This window comes from Giraffa tippelskirchi, chromosome 2 (assembly GCF_054371585.1).
Source record: "Giraffa tippelskirchi isolate mGirTip1 chromosome 2, T2T-mGirTip1v1.2.pri, whole genome shotgun sequence".
Taxonomy (NCBI): Eukaryota; Metazoa; Chordata; class Mammalia; order Artiodactyla; family Giraffidae; genus Giraffa; species Giraffa tippelskirchi.
Window position 1 is genome coordinate 160856974 of NC_137276.1, and position 19435 is coordinate 160876408.

The window sequence follows — 19435 nt, forward strand, 5'->3', positions numbered from 1 at the left end:
CGGGGCGCCGGGACGTCTCCGCGCGGCAGGGTGGCGTTGGCGCCGAAGGCCTTCCTGGTTACCGGTAGGCGGCCACTGCCGCCTTGACCTCCCCCCAGATGGAGTAATCCCCGGCCGTTAGCGGGAGGGGCAGCAGCGGTGAGGCCGGCGCGACCCCAGGACCCTCGCAGCCGTCACTGGTGAGGACACCAAGCCGGCGGCGGGGTGAGGTGTGCTGGGGATGGGGAGGGAAGACTGCTAGGCCCCCAGACAGCCTTGCTGAACCTACTGTCAGACGAGAGCCCCAAGAACCAGTGGAGAGCATGTAATTTCACCCACATCTTTTTTTTTTTAAGAGTCCACAGGGAAAGAGAGAGTCGCTTTCCCAAATCACACAGCTATCAAATGGCAGAACAGGGACTGGATACCTTGTCTTGCTTACCAAGGCCTCTATCCCTTGTGTGTGTGTGTGGGGGGGGGTGCGCAGGGGGGTGGTAAATCGCTCCAGTTGTAGCCGACTCTTTGCGACACTATGGACTGTAGCCTGCCAGGCTCCTCTGTCTAAGGGATTCTCCAGGCAAGAACACTGGAGTGGGTTGCCATGACCTCCTCCAGGGGATCTTCCGGACCCAGGGATGGAACCCGCATCACTTTATGTCTCCTCCATTGACAGGCGAGTTCTTTATCATTGCTGCTGTTGTTGTTCAGTCTCTCAGACTCTTTGCAACCCCATGTATGCCAGGCTTCCCTGTCCTTCACCATCTCCCAGAGCTTGCTGAAACTCACGTCCATTGAATTGGTGATGCCATCCAACCATCTCGTCCTCTGTTGTCCCCTTGTCCTCCTGCCTTCATTCTTTTCCAGCATCAGATCCTCATGGAAATGAGTTATAGTATAAACCTTTATTATTATACTATGTTAGGCTCTGGAACAACCAATAGTGATATCACTTTGGAATTCAGGACTGTTAACGTAATTTATGTGCTGGAAAAGCCCAGCCATTCTCTTCTCCCTGAGCTTGGGATCCTCATTCCTTCATTTATTAAACATTCTGGGTAGTTATTTGTGCCAGATAAACTCTGCAGCAAACTGAAGGTGTAGAGGAACCGGCCCTCTCCGTGGAGCAGAAAATCCCCTAGACACCAATAAGTGATGCAAGTGTAGGAAACATAGTGGGTGTTAGAGAAAGGAGCAGTGGTAACTTGGAAGCACACAGTCAGTTCTGGCTGAGTGGAGGAAGACCCTGGGGAGGAGGTGGCATCTGATCTGGACCTTTAAGAGTGGGTCATTTGGAAATGATCAACGAATGCCAAGTAGAAATTTCGTTATTAGCGATGTAACTCCAGGTGAGAGTGAGGAATAATGGTCTGGTTTGCTTAGAACGTAGGGATGAATAAGGAGACCAAGATTACAGACGGAGTGAGATGCAGACTCAACACGAGAATCCATGGAGGGGTTCCAGGGCAGTGGCTGAGGAAGGTTCGTCAGACTGGGAGGTGGAACCCTCAGCTGTAGGGAGAGGATGTTGGACCAACAATCCTTGCAGCTCTGAGAGTCTGTGAAGTAGCCAATCTGGGAACAGGGAGATTCGTGGAACCATTTCAGTGTGGCAGGTCTATGGATGAAATGTGCTGCTGGAGTGGGAAAGGGTCCAAATTGAATTGGGAGACTTTTGGACTGTAAGGATAGGCCGTGATCGTGTTTCAGACTGCTGATAGCGTCCTTGGGAGTAGTTTGTGAAAAAGTGCTCTTAGTATTCTTGTAGCACAGGTGGCTCCATGGACACGAGCAGCACTTAATCAGCCTGTCCCTCTCTGTGCAGGGGGCTGTGATTTCTTTTGATGTATCCCCGGGGACCAACAGGGAGCTATAAACAGGGCAGCTTGTTTTGGCAGTTGAAAGAGGAAATGTCTTACACAAAGATTACAGACTTACTTTCTTGTCACTCTTTATTATAAACTAGTCAAACAGTTCTGTGCAGATGAACTGTTAAAATGAAGTATTTTTACCTTAAAGGTGACACACACAGCTTTCAGCAGAGGACTTAAAAATGTATCTTTAATTGGTTCCAAATTACTATGTTTCAGAAGCACAACATGACATACTTGCGCTTGAATGAAATGGGTGGATGGCCATGGAAATAAAATTATTCAAGCAGACAGGTTTTAACCATTTCTCTAAGGTATGAGTTTGGAACCTTCTAAATGCATCTAGAACCTTCTCATCTTGACACCTCCCCTACAGAAGAGCAAGGGTTCCCTAAGGCTCCACTTCCAATTACTCACTGGTTCCATGTATGAATGTTTAAAACCTTCCTATGTTGTCTTGTGAAATACACATTCTGTATGCTTTTGCAGCTTCTTTATCTGATGGATATTTGAGGAGACGGGAAAGATGAAATGTTGTTTTGTAGCAGTTCCTTTGGTTAATGATGTTAATCAGTGATGTAAGGAAGGAGCATGCAGTCTGGAAAAAGAGACTTGGGGCTGAATTATAGTTCTGTCACTATCTGTGTGACTTTAGTTCTGATACTTAAATCATATGAGTCTCTGTTTCCTCATCTGTAAAAAGGTGATGGTAATCATCAGGACACAGATGTCACCCAGTCTCAAAGGTCAGTAAGGGAGGAGACATAGCGCACATGGGGACAAGCAGTTAAGGATGAAGAAGAACCTGACCTAGGCGTAGGCTAATCTAAGTCCAGATGTGGGTTCCGCCCTTTCCCACTGTGTGACTTTGTATGAGTCCCTGAACTGCTGTGAATGTCATGTTCCTCATCTTTAAAACGGGGGAAATAATTATATCTGCTTTGTGGTGTTGGTTTGAGGATTGCACAGTTCCTGGGAAATAGAGTGAGATGAACACTGGAGATCAAAGAGAACTTGGAAGGCCTCCTTACCCTACCACCATCTTCCCCACCTTCCATGGAAACCTTTTTATTGACTGTGACTGTGTTTAAAGATCCTCAGTGACAGGAACTGCTATCTGTACCAGGTCCTCCATTTCATTGTTAGATCACCTTCAATGTAAGAATTTTCCTCATATACAGCTAAAAGCTGTCTCAGTGTAATTTCCACATATTGATCCTCTTCTATGCTCTGTGGGAAAAAATACAGTGATTTTTCTTTTTCTATTAAAGATTTTTATTTTGAGGTAACTGTAGATTCACATGCAGTTGTAAGAAATAATGCAGAGAGATCCCTTGTACCATTGCCTGCTTTTTCCCAGTGGCAACTTCCTGCAAAACCACACTGCAGTATCACATACAAGTTATTGACATGGACCACATGGAGAGGCAGAGTATTCCACCACCTCTACTACTAAGTCGCTTCAGTCGTGTCCGACTCTGTGCGACCCCACAGACGGCAGCCCACCAGGCTTCCCCGTCCCTGGGATTCTCCAGGCAAGAACACTGGAGAATCCTTCCTTCTCCAATGCAGGAAAGTGAAAAGTGCCACCACCTCTAGCATCTCTCATATGTTGCCTTTTATAGCCACACTCACTTCCTTTTTACCACTTTGTTAACCCCTGGCAACCATTGTTCATTCTCTATTTTTATAATTTGGTCATGTCAAGGATGTTGTATATAGATGGAATTATATATATAACATGTTGTATCATTGGCTTTTTTCACTCAGCACAGTTCTCTGGAGATTCATCCTGGTTATGTTGTTGCATTAATCAGCAGTTTGTTGCTTTTTATTCCTTAGTAATGTTCCATGTTGTGGATGCGCCACAAATTGTTTCCTGTTCACCCATGGAAGATCATCTAGATTGTTACCAGTTTTGAGCAGGGTGACAATATACAGCCTTGACGTACTCCTTTTCCTATTTGGAACCAGTCTGTTGTCCATATCCAGTTCTAACTGTTGCTTCCTGACCTTCATACAGGTTCCTCAAGAGGCAGGTCAGGTGGTCTGGTATTGCCATCTCTTTCAGAATTTTCCACAGTTTGTTGTGGTCCATACAGTCAAAGGCTTTGGCATAGTCAATAAAGCAGAAATAGATGTTTTTCTAGAACTCTCTTGCTTTTTTTATGATCCAGCGGATGTTGGCAGTTTGATCTCTGGTTCCTCTGCCTTTTCTAAATCCAGCTTGAACATCTGGAAGTTCACGGTTCACGTATTGCTGAAGCCTGGCTTGGAGAATTTTGAGCATTACTTTACTAGCATGTGAGATGAGTGCAATTGTGTGTTAGTTTGAGCATTCTTTGGCATTGCCTTTCTTTGGGATTGGAATGAAAAGTGACCTTTTCCAGTCCTGTGGCCACTGCTGAGTTTTCCAAATTTGCTGGCATATTGAATGCAGCACTTTCACAGCATCATCTTTCAGGATTTGAAATAGTTCAATTGGAATTCCATCACCTCCACTAGCTTTGTTCGTAGTGATGGTTTCTAAGGCCCACTTGACTTCACATTCCAGGATTTCAGTGAGTATTTTTCAGAAATTGGCATTTACTACTATCATTTTAGCTGTAAAATGGGATAATAACATAATAAACTCAAATCATGGTAGATTTTTTAAAAAATTAATTAGGGTTAATTGAGATAGTGCACTTGAAAAAAAAAACATGTTACACTGCAAAGTACTTTCTGTTCAAATGGTGGTTATTATTGTAAGCTTGGCTAGGTCTCTGAATGCTAACAGGCAGCTGTGTGTGCTTGCTGCTTCCTATTCATGGGAAATGTGTTTGTTTATATCATAGTATAGTATCTGTTTTTCCTTTTAGTGCCCATGTGGCCAAATTTTGAACTGCCATTTTAATAAGACTCAAACATATTTGAGAGGGTGGTTAGACTTAACGGTTTCCATAAAGTTGTTTTAATAGTTGTTTTTCAACAGATGGACAGCTTGCATTTGGCCTCATTTCTGTGACAGGGTGATGATTGAAGTTTTCAACAGATGGCATACAAATACTTGGGAAAACACCCTCCCAATATTAATTGTTGTAAAAAAGACTTTTAGCGTGCCAAGGAAATAATAGTCTGTATTCCCAAGTCCTTTGCCTATGCTATTATAATTATAATTTAGATGATTTGAAAGTTTCCCTTTCTGGCACTGGGGTTTATTTTGTAAATGAGTATCTACATTAGAGTGAGAGATGCCGAGGAATACTCTGTTGTCAATTAGATGTTCAACATGGATATAGCATGAAATCCCCTTTTGGTTATCAATGAATGTACATAACTTCCTTTTACTGAGTCATTCTGCTTCAGTGCTATACATAGGAAATGTAATGTTCCATAAAAATCACCCATCAGAGAGTTATGTCTTCTTTCTTAAAAATACTGTCTTCAAAGGAAAAAAGTCACCAAACTGAGAATTTTCAGACATACACATCAATATGATGAACCCCCCAAACTTCAAAATTGTCTCCTTTCTGCCTCAACTACTTTGCACTGTTTTAGGATTCAAAAATGAAGAATCAGACAGTAATCAGGACAGTTGAGGAGTGGTGGAAATCTGGAGGGTGTTTGTGGTTGTCACAGTAACAAGGGGCATTTGCTGATATTTAGTGGGTATGTTGCTGAACCTGGATTTGGGTCCTCTTGCTTGACATGCAGCAAAGTCAATCTCCTGAGACTGGGTTGTGGTGAAGGAAAGTATAGCATTCATTGCATGGTGCCAAGCAAGAAGAATGGGCAGTTCATGCTGAAAAGATCTGAACTCCCCAATGGCTTTCAGAGAAGGGTGTTTAAAGACAAGGTGAGAGAGGGGGCCACAGGCTGTGTGATCAGCTTATGCTCAATTCTTATATTGGATGGTATCCATGTGAAGTTTCAAAGATGATTAACCTTGTGATTTCAACCATTTGGGGGTCTATATGCTTGAGGTCAGTAGTTTTCACCTGTGAAAACAATTTAGGAATGTGTCAGATCTTTATCTGTATCCTTCAAGGAACTGGGAATTTGGTGACTCTACCATGTGGCTGATTTATAGTCTAAATTGTTCCCAGTTTCCCCACTCAACAGCTATTCTTTTTTTCTATCTTTTCACATTTCCTAATCATTAACTCTTCTTTTAAATTCATTAACTCTTCTTTTGAATATAAATTATAACGAGTATTTGTGGGGAATGTCCCAAAGATTAGCTATTTAATTGAGACAGTTGAGACATATATACCACTTGTTATGTGCCAACTGTTTCTTTACTTATTTAAATTTATTTTTAGTTGGAGGATAGTTGCCTTACAGTGTTGTGTTGGTTTATGCCATACACCTCATCATTAACTCTTGAGCCAGCTTCTTGAGACTCAGAGGAGGTCTGGGAGACTAAAGCAAAAGACTTTTACTTCAAAGGACAGTGACACAGGGAATTGTATATAGTTTCAGGTGGAGGCAAGTGTGCCTAGGTCTGCACAGCACAGTTCAACACAGGGAAGAAAGGTCCTGTGTCCTACAGTATGCCTGGATATCAGACTGGACACTCATCTGAGCCTGGGACTTGTGTCTGCTTAAAACACAGAGTAAGTTTTGCAATACAAGGTTTTTGCTTTTTTTGCACAGAATGTTAGTGTCTACCTAAACCTCTTCTTTTTTATTTTACTAGGTTGCTATATGAAAGGCTGAAAGACTCTGATCTTCTACTTCTAAACGCTGACTTGTATTATGTTTATTATAAGTGCTTTATTATATTTTTGTGTATTCATGAACTGAGCATTTACATAGTAAAACGGATATTATTACAAATTTACTTCCCCTTTCTATTCCAAATAGGGCATCATATTAATTTTTGAAATCTTGTGTATAGGTAAATTACATTATCCATGAATTTCTGGATTTAAAGAGAGAATTATGAAATGCTTATTATAACAAAGGAGCCCTGGGGTTAATCGGTATGAGAAGCATTGCTGTAGAAAATTAAGCAGTAGCAGACAAATTCTTTCTCCACTTGCCTGTATGTGCACACATAATTCTGTGTTGGAATCATTCAAAGGACAGTGGTGTGAGTCTAAATATTTAATAAGGAATGCAATCCCAATAAAGTCTGTACTGTTACGTTTCTATAGAACCCTTGAACTGATTTTCTTTTGGCAAGTCATATCAGCTAGATCTTGGTGTTTGTCATTGCAGATGGCATTTAATGATTGCTTTAGTTTGAGCTATCCTGGCAGTCCTCAGCCAGGGGATTTGATTGAAGTGTTTCGTCCTGGTTATCAACATTGGGCACTGTACTTGGGTGATGGGTATGTTATCAACATCTAGGTAAGTTTTGCTTTCTGAAGTTCCTGGGAGATTTTTAGCTTTCTTGCTACAAGAAGTAATCATGAACAAAATCATAAAATAAACCATAAATACAATGTAGAAAGTAGGTAAATCCAGCTGATCTAGGTTTATGGAAGGATATTCTAGAACATTGTGGAGTGTGAAGTCAAGTAGACCTTAGGAAGCATTACTACGGACAAAGCTAGTGGAGGTGATGGGATTCCAGCTGAGCTTTTTCAAATCCTAAAAGATGATACTGTGAAAGTGCTGCACTCAATATGCCGGCAAATTTGGAAAACTCAGCAATGGCCACAGGACTGGAAAAATTAAGTTTTCATTCCAATCCCAAAGAAGGGCAATGCCCAGGAGTGTTCAAACTACCATACAATTCACTAGTTTCACATGCTGGCAAGATTATGCTCAAAATCCTTCTAGCTAAGCTTTAGCAGTAAGTGAACCAAGAACTTCCAGATGTTCAAGCTGGATTTAGAAAAGGCAGAGGAACCAGAGATCAAATTGGCAACATCCATTGGATCATAGAGAAAGCAAGGAAATTCCAGAAAAACATCTACTTCTGCTTCATTGACTACACTAAAGCCTTTGACTATGTGGACTGCAACAAACTGTGGAAAATTCTTAAAGAAATGGGAATACTAGACCACCTTACCTGTCTCCTGAGAAGCCTGTATGCTGTATAAGTCAAGAAGCAGTAGTCCGAACTGGACATGGAACAATGTACTGGTTCAGAACTGGGAAAGGAGTACGTCAAGGTTGTATATTGTCACCCTGCTTATTTAACTTATATGCAGAGTACATCACATGAAATGCTGGAAGATAATGAAGGACAGGGAAGGCTGGTGTGCTGTAGTCCATGGGGTCCCAAAACGCTGGACACGAGTTAGCATCTGGACAACAATGAACAATTGTAAGGCTAAAGTGGCATTGAAGACATCACAAAAGCCAAGTAACATTAGGATTTTAAACTTATGGATTAAAAAAAAGACACAATTAAAAAGTAAATAATCAACTGGGGAAAATATTTGCCACAAATGTGACAAGAGTCAATGTCTTCATATATAATACAGATTATTTCAATCACTTAACATCTATTTATAGATTTTTCTTGTATGGGCCAAATATTATTCAAATGCTAGGGATACATAAGCCAACCCCTCCACAGTGGAACTTACATTCTAGTGGACAGAGAGAGAGAGAGACAGAGAGAGAGGAGACAGAGAGCCTGAGAGAGGGAATGTGAACAGAATACACAAAGCGATGTTAGAGATAAGTGATATGGAGAAAATAGAAACAGGATAGGAAGTGCTGGGGAGTTGTAGTTGCTGCAGTTTGAAATTAGCTGGTCAGGAAAATCTCATGAGAAACTAACATTTGAGAAAACTTGAAAGAGGTGAGGAAACCCAGCACGTGATATTTGGGGCAAGAGTTTCTTTGTCTGAGGGAACAGCAAATACTCAAATCCCAACAAACAAATGGGTAAAAGGTTGTAAGCAGTTTATAGAAGATGAAACTCCAATACCCATTTTTAAAGCATTCAGCTTTTCAGTCATCTAGGAATTATAAAATGATAGATTTTATGCCTCTCACATTAGCAGAATTTTAAAAAATGAAAATCAGTGTTGATAAAGATATAATGAAATGAACACAGGATATTGTTGATAGAAATACAAGTTGATAAAGTCATTCCCCAAAACAATTTAGCAAGATATGTTGAGTCTTGAGCTTCCTTGGTGGCTGACTGTTAAAGAATCCGTCTACAATGCAGAAACTGCAGGAGACATGGGTTTGATCCCTGGGTCAGGAATATCCCGTGAAGGAGAGCATGGCTACCCACTCCAGTCTTCTTGCCTGGAGAATTCCATGGACAGAGGAGCCTGGCGGGCTACAGTCCATGGGATTGCAGAGTTGGACATGACTGAAGTGACTTGGCATGCACGCACATTAAGAGTCTTAAAAGAGTTTCCATGCTCTGACCCTGTAATTTTACCTCTCCAAATCTGGGGAAATATTTTTAGAGAACCTATTTAGTATTTGTGTGTGAGAGTGTTCACTGCTATCTCATTTATAATGGTTTAAAAAAAGGACAATGGGAAAAAAATAGGGAAAAGAAATAAGTAACTTGATTTTTTATGGTGGGTAAAAAAATTAGACAATGGATTAATAAGATTAAAAAGATAATGGTTAAATTAATTATGATTTAGCCACAGATATTAGGATTCTGTGTTTGGTAGAACTTTAGTTGCAAGTAACATAAATCAAATTAGTTTAGACAAAAGGCAAATTCACTGCTTCACTGAAGGAAACCACAGGAAGGGTGGAGATGATGCTAGTCTCTGGGATACCTGGATCTAGAAGTTTAAACACTATCAAAACTCTTTGTCTCACATCTGCATTCTTTTTGTATATATTTTATTTCTTTTCCCAGGCTATGTCTAAGAAGCTGAACTGATGACCGTAGGCATCCTTAGGCTCACATCCTTATAGGCTGTGACCCACAGGAGAGAGATACTCCCTGTCTGCTGAAGTTAGAAAAATCATGGAGGATGACTCTTGATTGTCTGGTGTGGGTCCTCTGTCCATTACTGAACCATCACTATGTCCAGGAATGGGACAGTATGACTGTCTTAGACAGAGTCTTTTCTAGAAAGAAAGAAGTAGTGGTAGGATGAGGTGCTAAGCAGACTAAAACAGTGGTCACTTTAACAGCTGAAATTCATTTCTAGATATCTTTAATTGCATGAAAGATGATCTTGTATGATAACTATTGGCAAATTACAGATTAAAAATGCAATGTGTAATATGGTACCGAGTTTGCAAAGAAATAATATATACACACATACATGTTAATACAAAACGTACATGTGTTTGCAAGTGATAAAGACAGTATAAATACATTAAAATAATAATAGTTATTTCTGGTAGGGTAGCAGGTGATTTATATTTAGTGTTTATGCTGTATTTTTCTATATTTTCTACATGTTTAGAAATAAGTACAAGCTATTAAGAAAAATGTATGCAAATAACAAATAGCCTAGAATATTTTTTCCCTCAAGATACCTTTAAAAGAAGTGTTTACAGGCCGAAGTTTTACTATCTTGAGAGCTTCTGAGAACTTTTAATGAAGTGATTTTTGCAAGATTTTGAGCTATTTGCCACTTGTTCTGAAATATTGGAAACGGAAATGGCAAATAAAATGACATTTACGATACAGAGCTATTCATTCTGTAGCTGCTGCTGCTGCTAAGTCGCTTCAGTCGTGTCCGACTCTGTGCGACCCCATAGACGGCAGCCCACCAGGCTCCCCTGTCCCTGGGATTCTCCAGGCAAGAACACTGGAGTGGGTTGCCATTTCCTTCTCCAATGCATGAAAGTGAAAAGTAAAAGGGAAGTCGCTCAGTCGTGTCCGACGCCTAGCGACCCCATGGACTGCAGCCTACCAGGCTCCTCTGTCCATGGGATTTTCCAGGCAAGAGTACTGGAGTGGGTTGCCATTGCCTTCTCCCATTCATTCTGTAGAGTCTAGTGATTAATACTAAGGAATTCTTTATATTATCTCTGCAGCTTTCACACTTAGAAAACAATATGAGACTTTTGCGCTGTTTCCTTTTTTTCACATCTTAAGCTCCATACTAATGTGGTTCAAGCACTGAGCTTTGATCCTGTAGACTGAAATTAAATTCCTCTTTCTGTTAACTACTTGTGTGATGTTCCACAAGCCAGTTTCTCTCTCTAAGTTTTGATTTTGTCATCAATAAATTGATTGCTTCAAACTCGTTGATGAGTAATTCTAACTAGGATACACATGTTCTGTGAACTTGTACTGTGTTAAGAATTTGGAATATGTAAGGTATTAATTGAAAATGCTACTCCAGTGAAAAGGAGTTCAAAGGAGTGAAAAAAAAGAGGAGTAGGAAAAAAAGTTTGCTTTTAGTCATTACTGAAAGGAAAAGTGTCTAAACACTGGTTATATAGCAACTCTTCATCTCATGGTTTTCTCATAGCAGTTTTGGGCAGATAGAGAGGGCCTAGGGCCTGGCCTTAAAGCTGAACACTAAGGAATCACTTTTCCAGTCTCAGATGACAACCATGGCAAGTCAGGATACAGAGATTTGGGGCTGTTTAGGCAAATGCCTACCAACAGAGGCAGTAAGATGGAGTTATGGGGCACAGGGCATTGTAACAGGTGGGTGGAGCACAGCGAAGGACCACACAGAGTGGATAGTGCCTACTGCATTAGGTTTAGTTTTAGGACTTAGTTTCTTGGCTAAAGGAACTAGCGAAACAAAGACAGGGCCCTAGCTGATCCCAACTGACCCTGTCAAATGCCTAGGGTCCCCTGCAGATTTCAAAGTAAAGCCTGATTAAAAGAACAAGTGTAAAAGCAGAGAGGTGGCTGTAAAAAGTGCAGCTTATTTATAAGAGAAGACCATCAATCTTAACACTCTGCGCTAAGCCCAAGCATACTAGTTTAGAAGGGTTCTAATGCCAAAAAACAGGGGCTTTATAGAAAAAGGGGGCAATGATCTTCTCTGTACTATTTTAGAAACATATACCAAGATCCCTAATAATAATACTAATTGATAGAGAACTTATTCCTCAAGAATGAGTAGATTTTTCACACCCAGTTTGTTCTATTTGTTGTTGTTTAGTCGCTCAGTCGTGTCCGACTCTTTTGCGACCCCATGGACTATAGCCCACCAGGCTCCTCTGTCCATGGGATTTCCCAGGCAAGAATACTGGAGTGGGTTGCCATGCCCTGCTCCAGGGGATCTTCCCGACCCAGGGATCGAGCCCTCATCTCTTATGTCTCCTGCATTGACAGGCAGATTCTTTACTGCTGAGCCACCAGGGAAGCCCGATGGGGAGATACAAATTTTCAAAGTTTTCTTGTATTCTCACTCTTACAGTATTGAATAAGTGTTATTGATAAATTAGAGAATGAGTTTTTATGGTTAGTAAGATTAAGTGGTTTCTGGTTTGAGGATAAGTTAGGATGGCACTGGAGTTCACTGGGCTGGATCACTGTGTTTTGCTAATCAGAATTCTCCTTATAGAGGATGGCATGTCCGCATCGTTTACAAGTGCCAAGTCTGTATTCAGCAGAAAGGCCCTGGTGAAGATGCAACTTTTGAAGGATGTTGTTGGAAAAGACACATACAGAATAAACAATAAATATGATGATACATACCCCCCTCTCCCTGTTGAAGAAGTTATCCAACGGTCAGAGTTTGTTATTGGGCAAGAGGTGGAATATGACATACTTGTCAACAACTGTGAGCATTTTGTGACTTTGCTTCGATATGGAGAAGGAGTTTCAGAGCAGGTGAGTTTTCTTTAGGAGAAATAAAAGTTTCTTACATTGGGAAGATAATAACTACCCGATGTTGATCAAGTTTTCAGGCCTCAAACAAATGGAAAAGAACAAGAATATATGAGAACACTGAAGGACAAAGAAGGGAATTGAGTTACCCAAAGTCACTCAGAAACTTCATGACCAAACAGACTAGAACATTTTGTGTCATGAATCCGGGGCTAGAAGGAACTTAAAACAGAGTCAAGACCATGGCTTTTTGTCTGTCTTAATGCCCCCGTCCTTCAGTGTTTTTTTTAAATTTTCATTACCCTACCATATAGCAGTTAAATCAGTAACTATATATATTGAAAAGAATGTTGATTTTTTTGAGTGGGAGTTCCTTTGTCAAAAACATAGATGGTAGTACTGAGATTCTTTTCCATTAACTGAAAGAGGCTAACTGATACCGTGGATTTGTGAATGTCTTCAATTTCCTTGCAACACTAATTTCAAAGAAATGTTGTGCTTTTAAGTGGATCCTTTGATTCATTGAGCTTTTGGATGATTTTTTAGTGGATTAATTGACTTTATTTTTAAAGTAGCTTATAGTTTTGTTATTTACCACCACTGTTCGGTAGTGTAGCAGATTCCTCACTGAAAGCAAGTTTGATTCAGTTGTCCTTTCCCTACTTACCTTCCCACCAATTCAATTGCATCATTGATATTTTAACCCAAAGATTTATTAAAATGAATATATAAAGGCTCCCAGTATCTTGAAATGGTGGATCTGTTGTATAAATGTCTATTCTAAGGATTGAAATTATAACTCTGCTCATGAAAGCTTGGAAGAATGGAAAATAGAACAAAATGAAAGGATACATTTGTTTTTATTAAATAATTTAATTGGAAATTTATTTTTACTAGGAAATGCATTACTATAATGAACTATACACATGTAGCAATAAATTGTTTCTGAGCCAAAACACAGAGGATACAGACATAAATATCTGCTCATTTTTGCATTGAAAAGTAGTGGTATAGCTAGGAAATAAAGTTTGTTAATGATAAAGTTATCTACAGTACTCAATCAGCAATTTTTTAAAATGTGGCTAAATCAAAAGATATTACATGTCTCTTTTTGCTCTGACTCTCACTTGTACTCTATTGTCTTTTCACCTTTCATACCCAGATCAAGATCCATGAAAAAGTAACTATTTTTCGAGAACTAGTATAACTCTTCTCTAGCAGGTTCTGATGGGTGTAGTAACAGCCTTAAAGACACATCTGAGCTTTGGAATTCTGCTGATCTGAGCTAGAACCCCATCTTCACCACTTCTGAGCTGGATAACTTTGGACATGTTTACAGTTTCCTAATCTATCAAACAAAGTTGTTTCATAGATTGTAAGAGATTTTTAAAGTCTCTTAGCATGTTCTATTAAATATTATTCATCCCAATAAAATATATACTTCCATCGATATTACTTTTTATTTTAGCAATTTTATAGGTCTTTGTTGATCCTCTTCAGTAATATTCTGTTGATCTAACAGAAACTGCAGCATTTGAATTATTACTATCAATAATAGTATTAGCACTAATAATAGCTAATATTAGATTTGTTTCTGGGGTCCCTTTAAGGCTCAGGGATCTTGAGCATGGAACAGTTTCCTTGGGAAATGGCTGTGTATTTCTAGTTCAGTTCAGTTCAGTTCAGTCGCTCAATCGTGTCTAACTCTTTGCGACCCCATGAGCTGAAGCATGCCATGCCTTCCTGTCCATCACCAACTCCCAGAGCCTACCCAAACTCATGTCCATTGAGTCGGTGATGCCATCAAACCATCCTATCCTCTGCCATCCCCTTTTCTTCCTGCCCTCAATCTTTCCCAGCATCAGGGTCTTTTCAGATGAGTCAGCTCTTCACATCAGATGGCCAAAGTATTGGAGTTTCAGCTTCAACATCAGTCCTTCCAATGAACACCCAGGACTGATCTCCTTTAGGATGGACTAGTTGGATCTCCTTGCAGTCCAAGAGACTCTCAAGAGTCTTCTCCAATGCCACCGTTCAAAAGCATCAATTCTTCGGCGCTCAGCCTTCTTTATAGTCCAACTCTCACATCCATACATGACTACTGGAAAAACCATAGCCTTGACTAGACGGACCTTTGTTGGCAAAGTAATGTCTCTGCTTTTTAATATGCTGTCTAGGTTGGTCATACTTTCCTTCCAAGGAGTAAGCATCTTTTAATTTCTTGGCTGCAGTCACCATCTGCAGTGATTTTGGAGCCCACCAAATAAAGTCTCTCACTGTTTCCACTGTTTCCCCATCTAGTTCCCAATTAAACAAAAAACGGTAAATGATAAAAAGAAAGGTGGAAGGATTGTGGGTCCTATCCTTTTCTTCTTTGTACTTTTCTGTATTTTTTGAAAAAATTAATGGACTTTGCTTTTTAGAGTTTTAGTTCACAGCAACATTGAACTGGAAGTATGTACAGAATTCCCACATATTCTTTACCCCCCACCCCTACACACACACACACATATCCTTCCCCACTTTTAGCATCACATAGCAGTGTGGATTATTTGTTATAAAAGATGAGCCAACATTGATACATCATTATCAACCAGAGTTCATACTGAAGGAAACCAGAGTATACCACCCCAAATATTTTACTTTGGCATAAGGATTATTTTGAGCAATTGAGAAGCAATTAAGTAGGAGCAGAAAGAAAAAAAGCTCCCTGCTCTCCCCCTATTTTTCTAAAAGTAGGACAAATTTTCTAAGGGTGTCCCCCCTCCCCACTCTACCAGGAAGGATAAAAGGTAATTATCTGGGACAACCCATGTTTAACGTAAGACCCTTAGCAGCCTGGAGAGGGCACTAGAGGAATCTACTTAACTACTTACAGACTGCTATCTACCATTAGTTTCCTACCTTCCCACAGGTTGTTGCCCTTGGAAGAGGAACCACTTTCCCCTCACTTCTCTACAAATTTATTTTTCTTTGGTGAAGATGCTCTATAAGTCTGAATTCTAAGCCACCTCTTCTTCCCTGAATTTCTCCCATGAGTGTATGAGATGTGCATGTTAATCAACTTCTGTCCATTTTCCTCTTGTTAATTTGTCTTTTATTACAGAGCCTCAGCTGAGAACTTAAGATGGGTAAAGAAAAGAATTTTCCTCTCCTCGAATAGTTAACATTAGGGTCCACTCTGTGTTGTACATTCTTTGGGTTTTGACAAATATATAATGACATGTATCCATCATTACAATATCATAAAGAATAGTTTCCCAGCCCTGAAAATCTCTATACTTTGCCTATCATTCATTCCTCCCTCTCCATAAACCTCTGATAATCACTAATTTTTTTTTTTACTGCCCTGTGTTTTATCTTTCCCAGAATGTCATATAGTTGAAATCATACAAAGCAAAATGCACTTAAAATTCTCCCATGTCATTTCATTAGACAGTTTGATTGCTCATTTCTGTTTATCGCTGAATAATATTCCATTTTCTGGACACACTACAGTTTATTTATCCACTGACCTACTGAAGGATAACTTGATTGCTTCCAAGTTGTGGTGATTATGAATAAAGTTGCTAGAAACATTTGTGTGCAGCTTTTTTGTGGATGTAAATTTTTGACTCATTTGGATAAACACCAAAGATTATGATTGCCAGATCATATGGTAAGAGTATGTTTAGTTTTGTTAAAAGAACAAAAAAAAGAAAAAACCACTGCCAAGCTAGCTTCCAAAGTGGCTGTACTATTTTGAATTCCCACCGGTAATGAATGAGAGTTCCTGTTGCTCCACATCTTCTTTAGCATTTGGCATTGTCAGTGTTTTGGAGGTCAGCCATTCTGATAGGTACATAGTGATATCACCATTGTTTTAATTTGCAATTCCTTAAATATGTATGATGTTGGCCATCTTTTCATATATTATTTGCTATTTACATATCATATTTGGTGATGTGTCTTGAACTCTTTTGCCCATTTTTAATGGGGTTGCTTACTTGTTTTGATATTTTTGAGTTTTAAGAGTTCTTAGCATATTTTGGAAAACAGTCCTTTATCAAATATGTCTTTTGCAAATGTTTTCTTCCAGCCTGTGGCTTGTCTTTATTTTTATAAATTCCTAAAATCAACATTTCTTACTGTTAGAGTCTAAACAAGTTACTAAAATATGTCTGTCTTTGTGAACAATGGCAGTGCCCTTGAATGTGCCTGTACAAGCTGACACACAGTACACCCTGACTGTGCTTCATTGCAGCACTGTAGCCTTAGAGTCTTGGGGGAAGAGAGATTTTTGATAACCACTGTAGTTGTCTGTGACCCAGCTGCTTCAGTTGTAGCTAACATTTCACTGGGCACATATAGATCCTCAGAATGAGGTCTTTGTCATGCCTGCCCCCCATCCCCCACACACACCTGAAAGCCCTATATAGGACAAAGTGTGCAGGATAGGATTTGATGATCTGATAATTCTAAATCAGTTATGAAGTAAAAGTTCTTGTTCATGCTGGTTCACCACAGACATCCTGGGATTTTTTAATCTTGCAGATCGATCCTGTTACACAAAACTCTAAGGGATTGTCCAACTTATGTGGGATTTTTCCATTTAGAATGCAACTTGAAATAAATAAGTGTTTGGGATTTGGGGAAGTGCACACTGGAAGTGGTTTATTATTATTGTATCTTGCCTGTGCAGTCTCAGGGAATTTTGATTTAGGATTGAGTTGTCTGTCGTCTCCCCAGTTCTCTTAGATGTATGAAATTTCTCTCACGTGTTCTGTTTCTAGTGGCTGAAAGACATCCAGTGAGTTAGGACTGCATCTAGCTGTCCCCCTCCCCCTACAGGATCCTGCAGGTTTTCCCAGGGCTGTCCCCTGCTGCCATTTGACACCTCTGTTTACAGACACCAATTACACCTTCCAGTTTTTTCACTGCCTGCCACTTTTCCAGTTTGCAATCGTTGATCCCTGTCTGATTATTGATTCTGCCCCGTTTTGGAATTCTGCCAGGTGTCTTGTATCTCCCACCCCATTTTTGCTCCCTGTGTGTTATGTGGGTGGTTCTCTGCTACAGTGAATTCTGCTTGGAAACAATTTAGGTAGCAACTAATTAAGAATTACAAATAAAAGAAATAACCAACCAACCAAATACGTAAAATTAGAGTTGTAAACTATAACAGGATTTTTCAGTTGTTTGCCAATGTCATTCTCCCTGGCAGCTAGGGATGGTGGCAGAGCAGAGAGTTACAATTATAGGCCATGTCCCTACAGACCACAGGATGGTGTAATGAAGTGAATACTCTTACCTTTGTGCTGCTTTCCTGGCCAGAGCCCTTGCTGCCTGTTCCCCGCAGGGAAGCCTCAGTTAGGGAGGGAGCATTATGTTGCATGTGGGGGTGGCAGGCTCCGTGGTGGAGGGCTGTGGGTTAGGGCATGCTCCATTGTTAGCTGGGTCAGGTTTTTCAGCATTTGGTCTGGTCCCCAGAGTCGTTTAGGAAAAATGTTTTGCTTTATTTGAAAGCCTGATTCTTAACTCTTAGAAAACAACTCTTGCTTTCCAAATACCTGATGACACTGAAGTATCTGAATGTGACCTTTGGGTCATAAAATTGCACTCAAACCCTTGTAGATGGAAGGTAATATTGGTTGAGTGCCATGCAACCATGAATATTCATCAGTTCCCTCATCATGATGGTGATTAATACCCTTAAAGCTATAAATGTCTGAACTCCTTTATGGACTATTGAACTTGAGAGTGATTTATTTTTGTTTGTCTACATGAGAAATTAATTTTTGGCATAATAGTTAACATTAGTATTGACTTATCTTGAAGTTTGTTTATTGGAATAGAAAGCGTATCTACCGAGTAAGAGTGTATGGTATTCAGCTCTGATCACATTCCTGAATTATTTTCCTAACAATTTTAAGCCAGGGAACACACACACACGCACACACACATGTCCATCCAAATGCTGTCATCTTTTTAATAGACTTCTTGAAAGAGTACTCCTGCTTTCTTATCTTGTCTACACTCCCTCGACCAATACACACACATACACACACACACACTATTCACCTTGGTATAGACCCAGCCAAATGACTATGTGCTTAGGAGTAGGAGTTGTATAGGGGGAGAACACATGGTTCAAGACTAAACTATATCTAAACACCCTGGTGCTATTACCTCTCTTGGGCAAATCACTTTTAACTTCTCAAATTGTATAAAACAGTAATACTGTACTGTCCAGGTGTACCATGATGATTATTAGGAATTGTGGCATAATAAGTTTATAAAATGTTAGAGGCTATAAAAATAGGACTACATACCTATGTGTATTTATATCTTTGTCATAATTATAATAATTATAAATTTATTTCATCTTCATATAAAATTTTAATTTTGTATTCAGTTTTAAGTTCATCCATTGTACATTAAAATGAGTCTCTGATTTAGAAAACAAGCTAAAGCTGAGGTTTAGGATACCAAGATGCTTTTAGAGTAAGATGTGTTTTTGATTCCTTTTTCCTTCTAGGCCAGCCGAGCAATAAGTACCATTGGGTTTGTGACAGCTGCTGCTGGTGCCTTCTCCTTCCTGGGCTTGTTTCCAAAAAGACTAAGAGCAAAATTCTATTAATTTACTGAAGAGATATTGGAGCTGAAGGAATGTGTGAGGAGGAAAAGTAACCTGGGACAAATACTTATTTTCAATGCATCATTATTGTTCCAAATTCCAGTGATGGATGGCAGACTCTTTAATAAATTGCTTACTGGCATTATCTCATCATTGAGCCGTGGAAATTTTTCTCCCTTAGTAGTGTAGATTCATGTGGTAGCTTGAACAAGAAGCAGTGGCCTTTTGAATGAACCAGCAGCAGATCTTAATATCACATCATCATTTATCCTTTTTCTTCTATAAATATTGGTTTTC

At 39.7% G+C, this 19435-nt stretch overlaps 1 protein-coding gene across 1 annotated transcript; it reads left to right on the forward strand.

Moving 5' to 3' along the window:
* The first annotated feature begins 20 nt into the window (after window positions 1–20).
* On the forward strand, window positions 21–19291 carry PLAAT1 (phospholipase A and acyltransferase 1). The gene is given in 5 exon segments (XM_081537619.1): window positions 21–179; window positions 6306–6445; window positions 7053–7188; window positions 12257–12525; window positions 19040–19291. Coding segments are annotated over 4 exon segments (570 nt in total). The 5' UTR covers window positions 21–179; window positions 6306–6382; the 3' UTR covers window positions 19142–19291.
* Window positions 19292–19435: the final 144 nt, after the last annotated feature.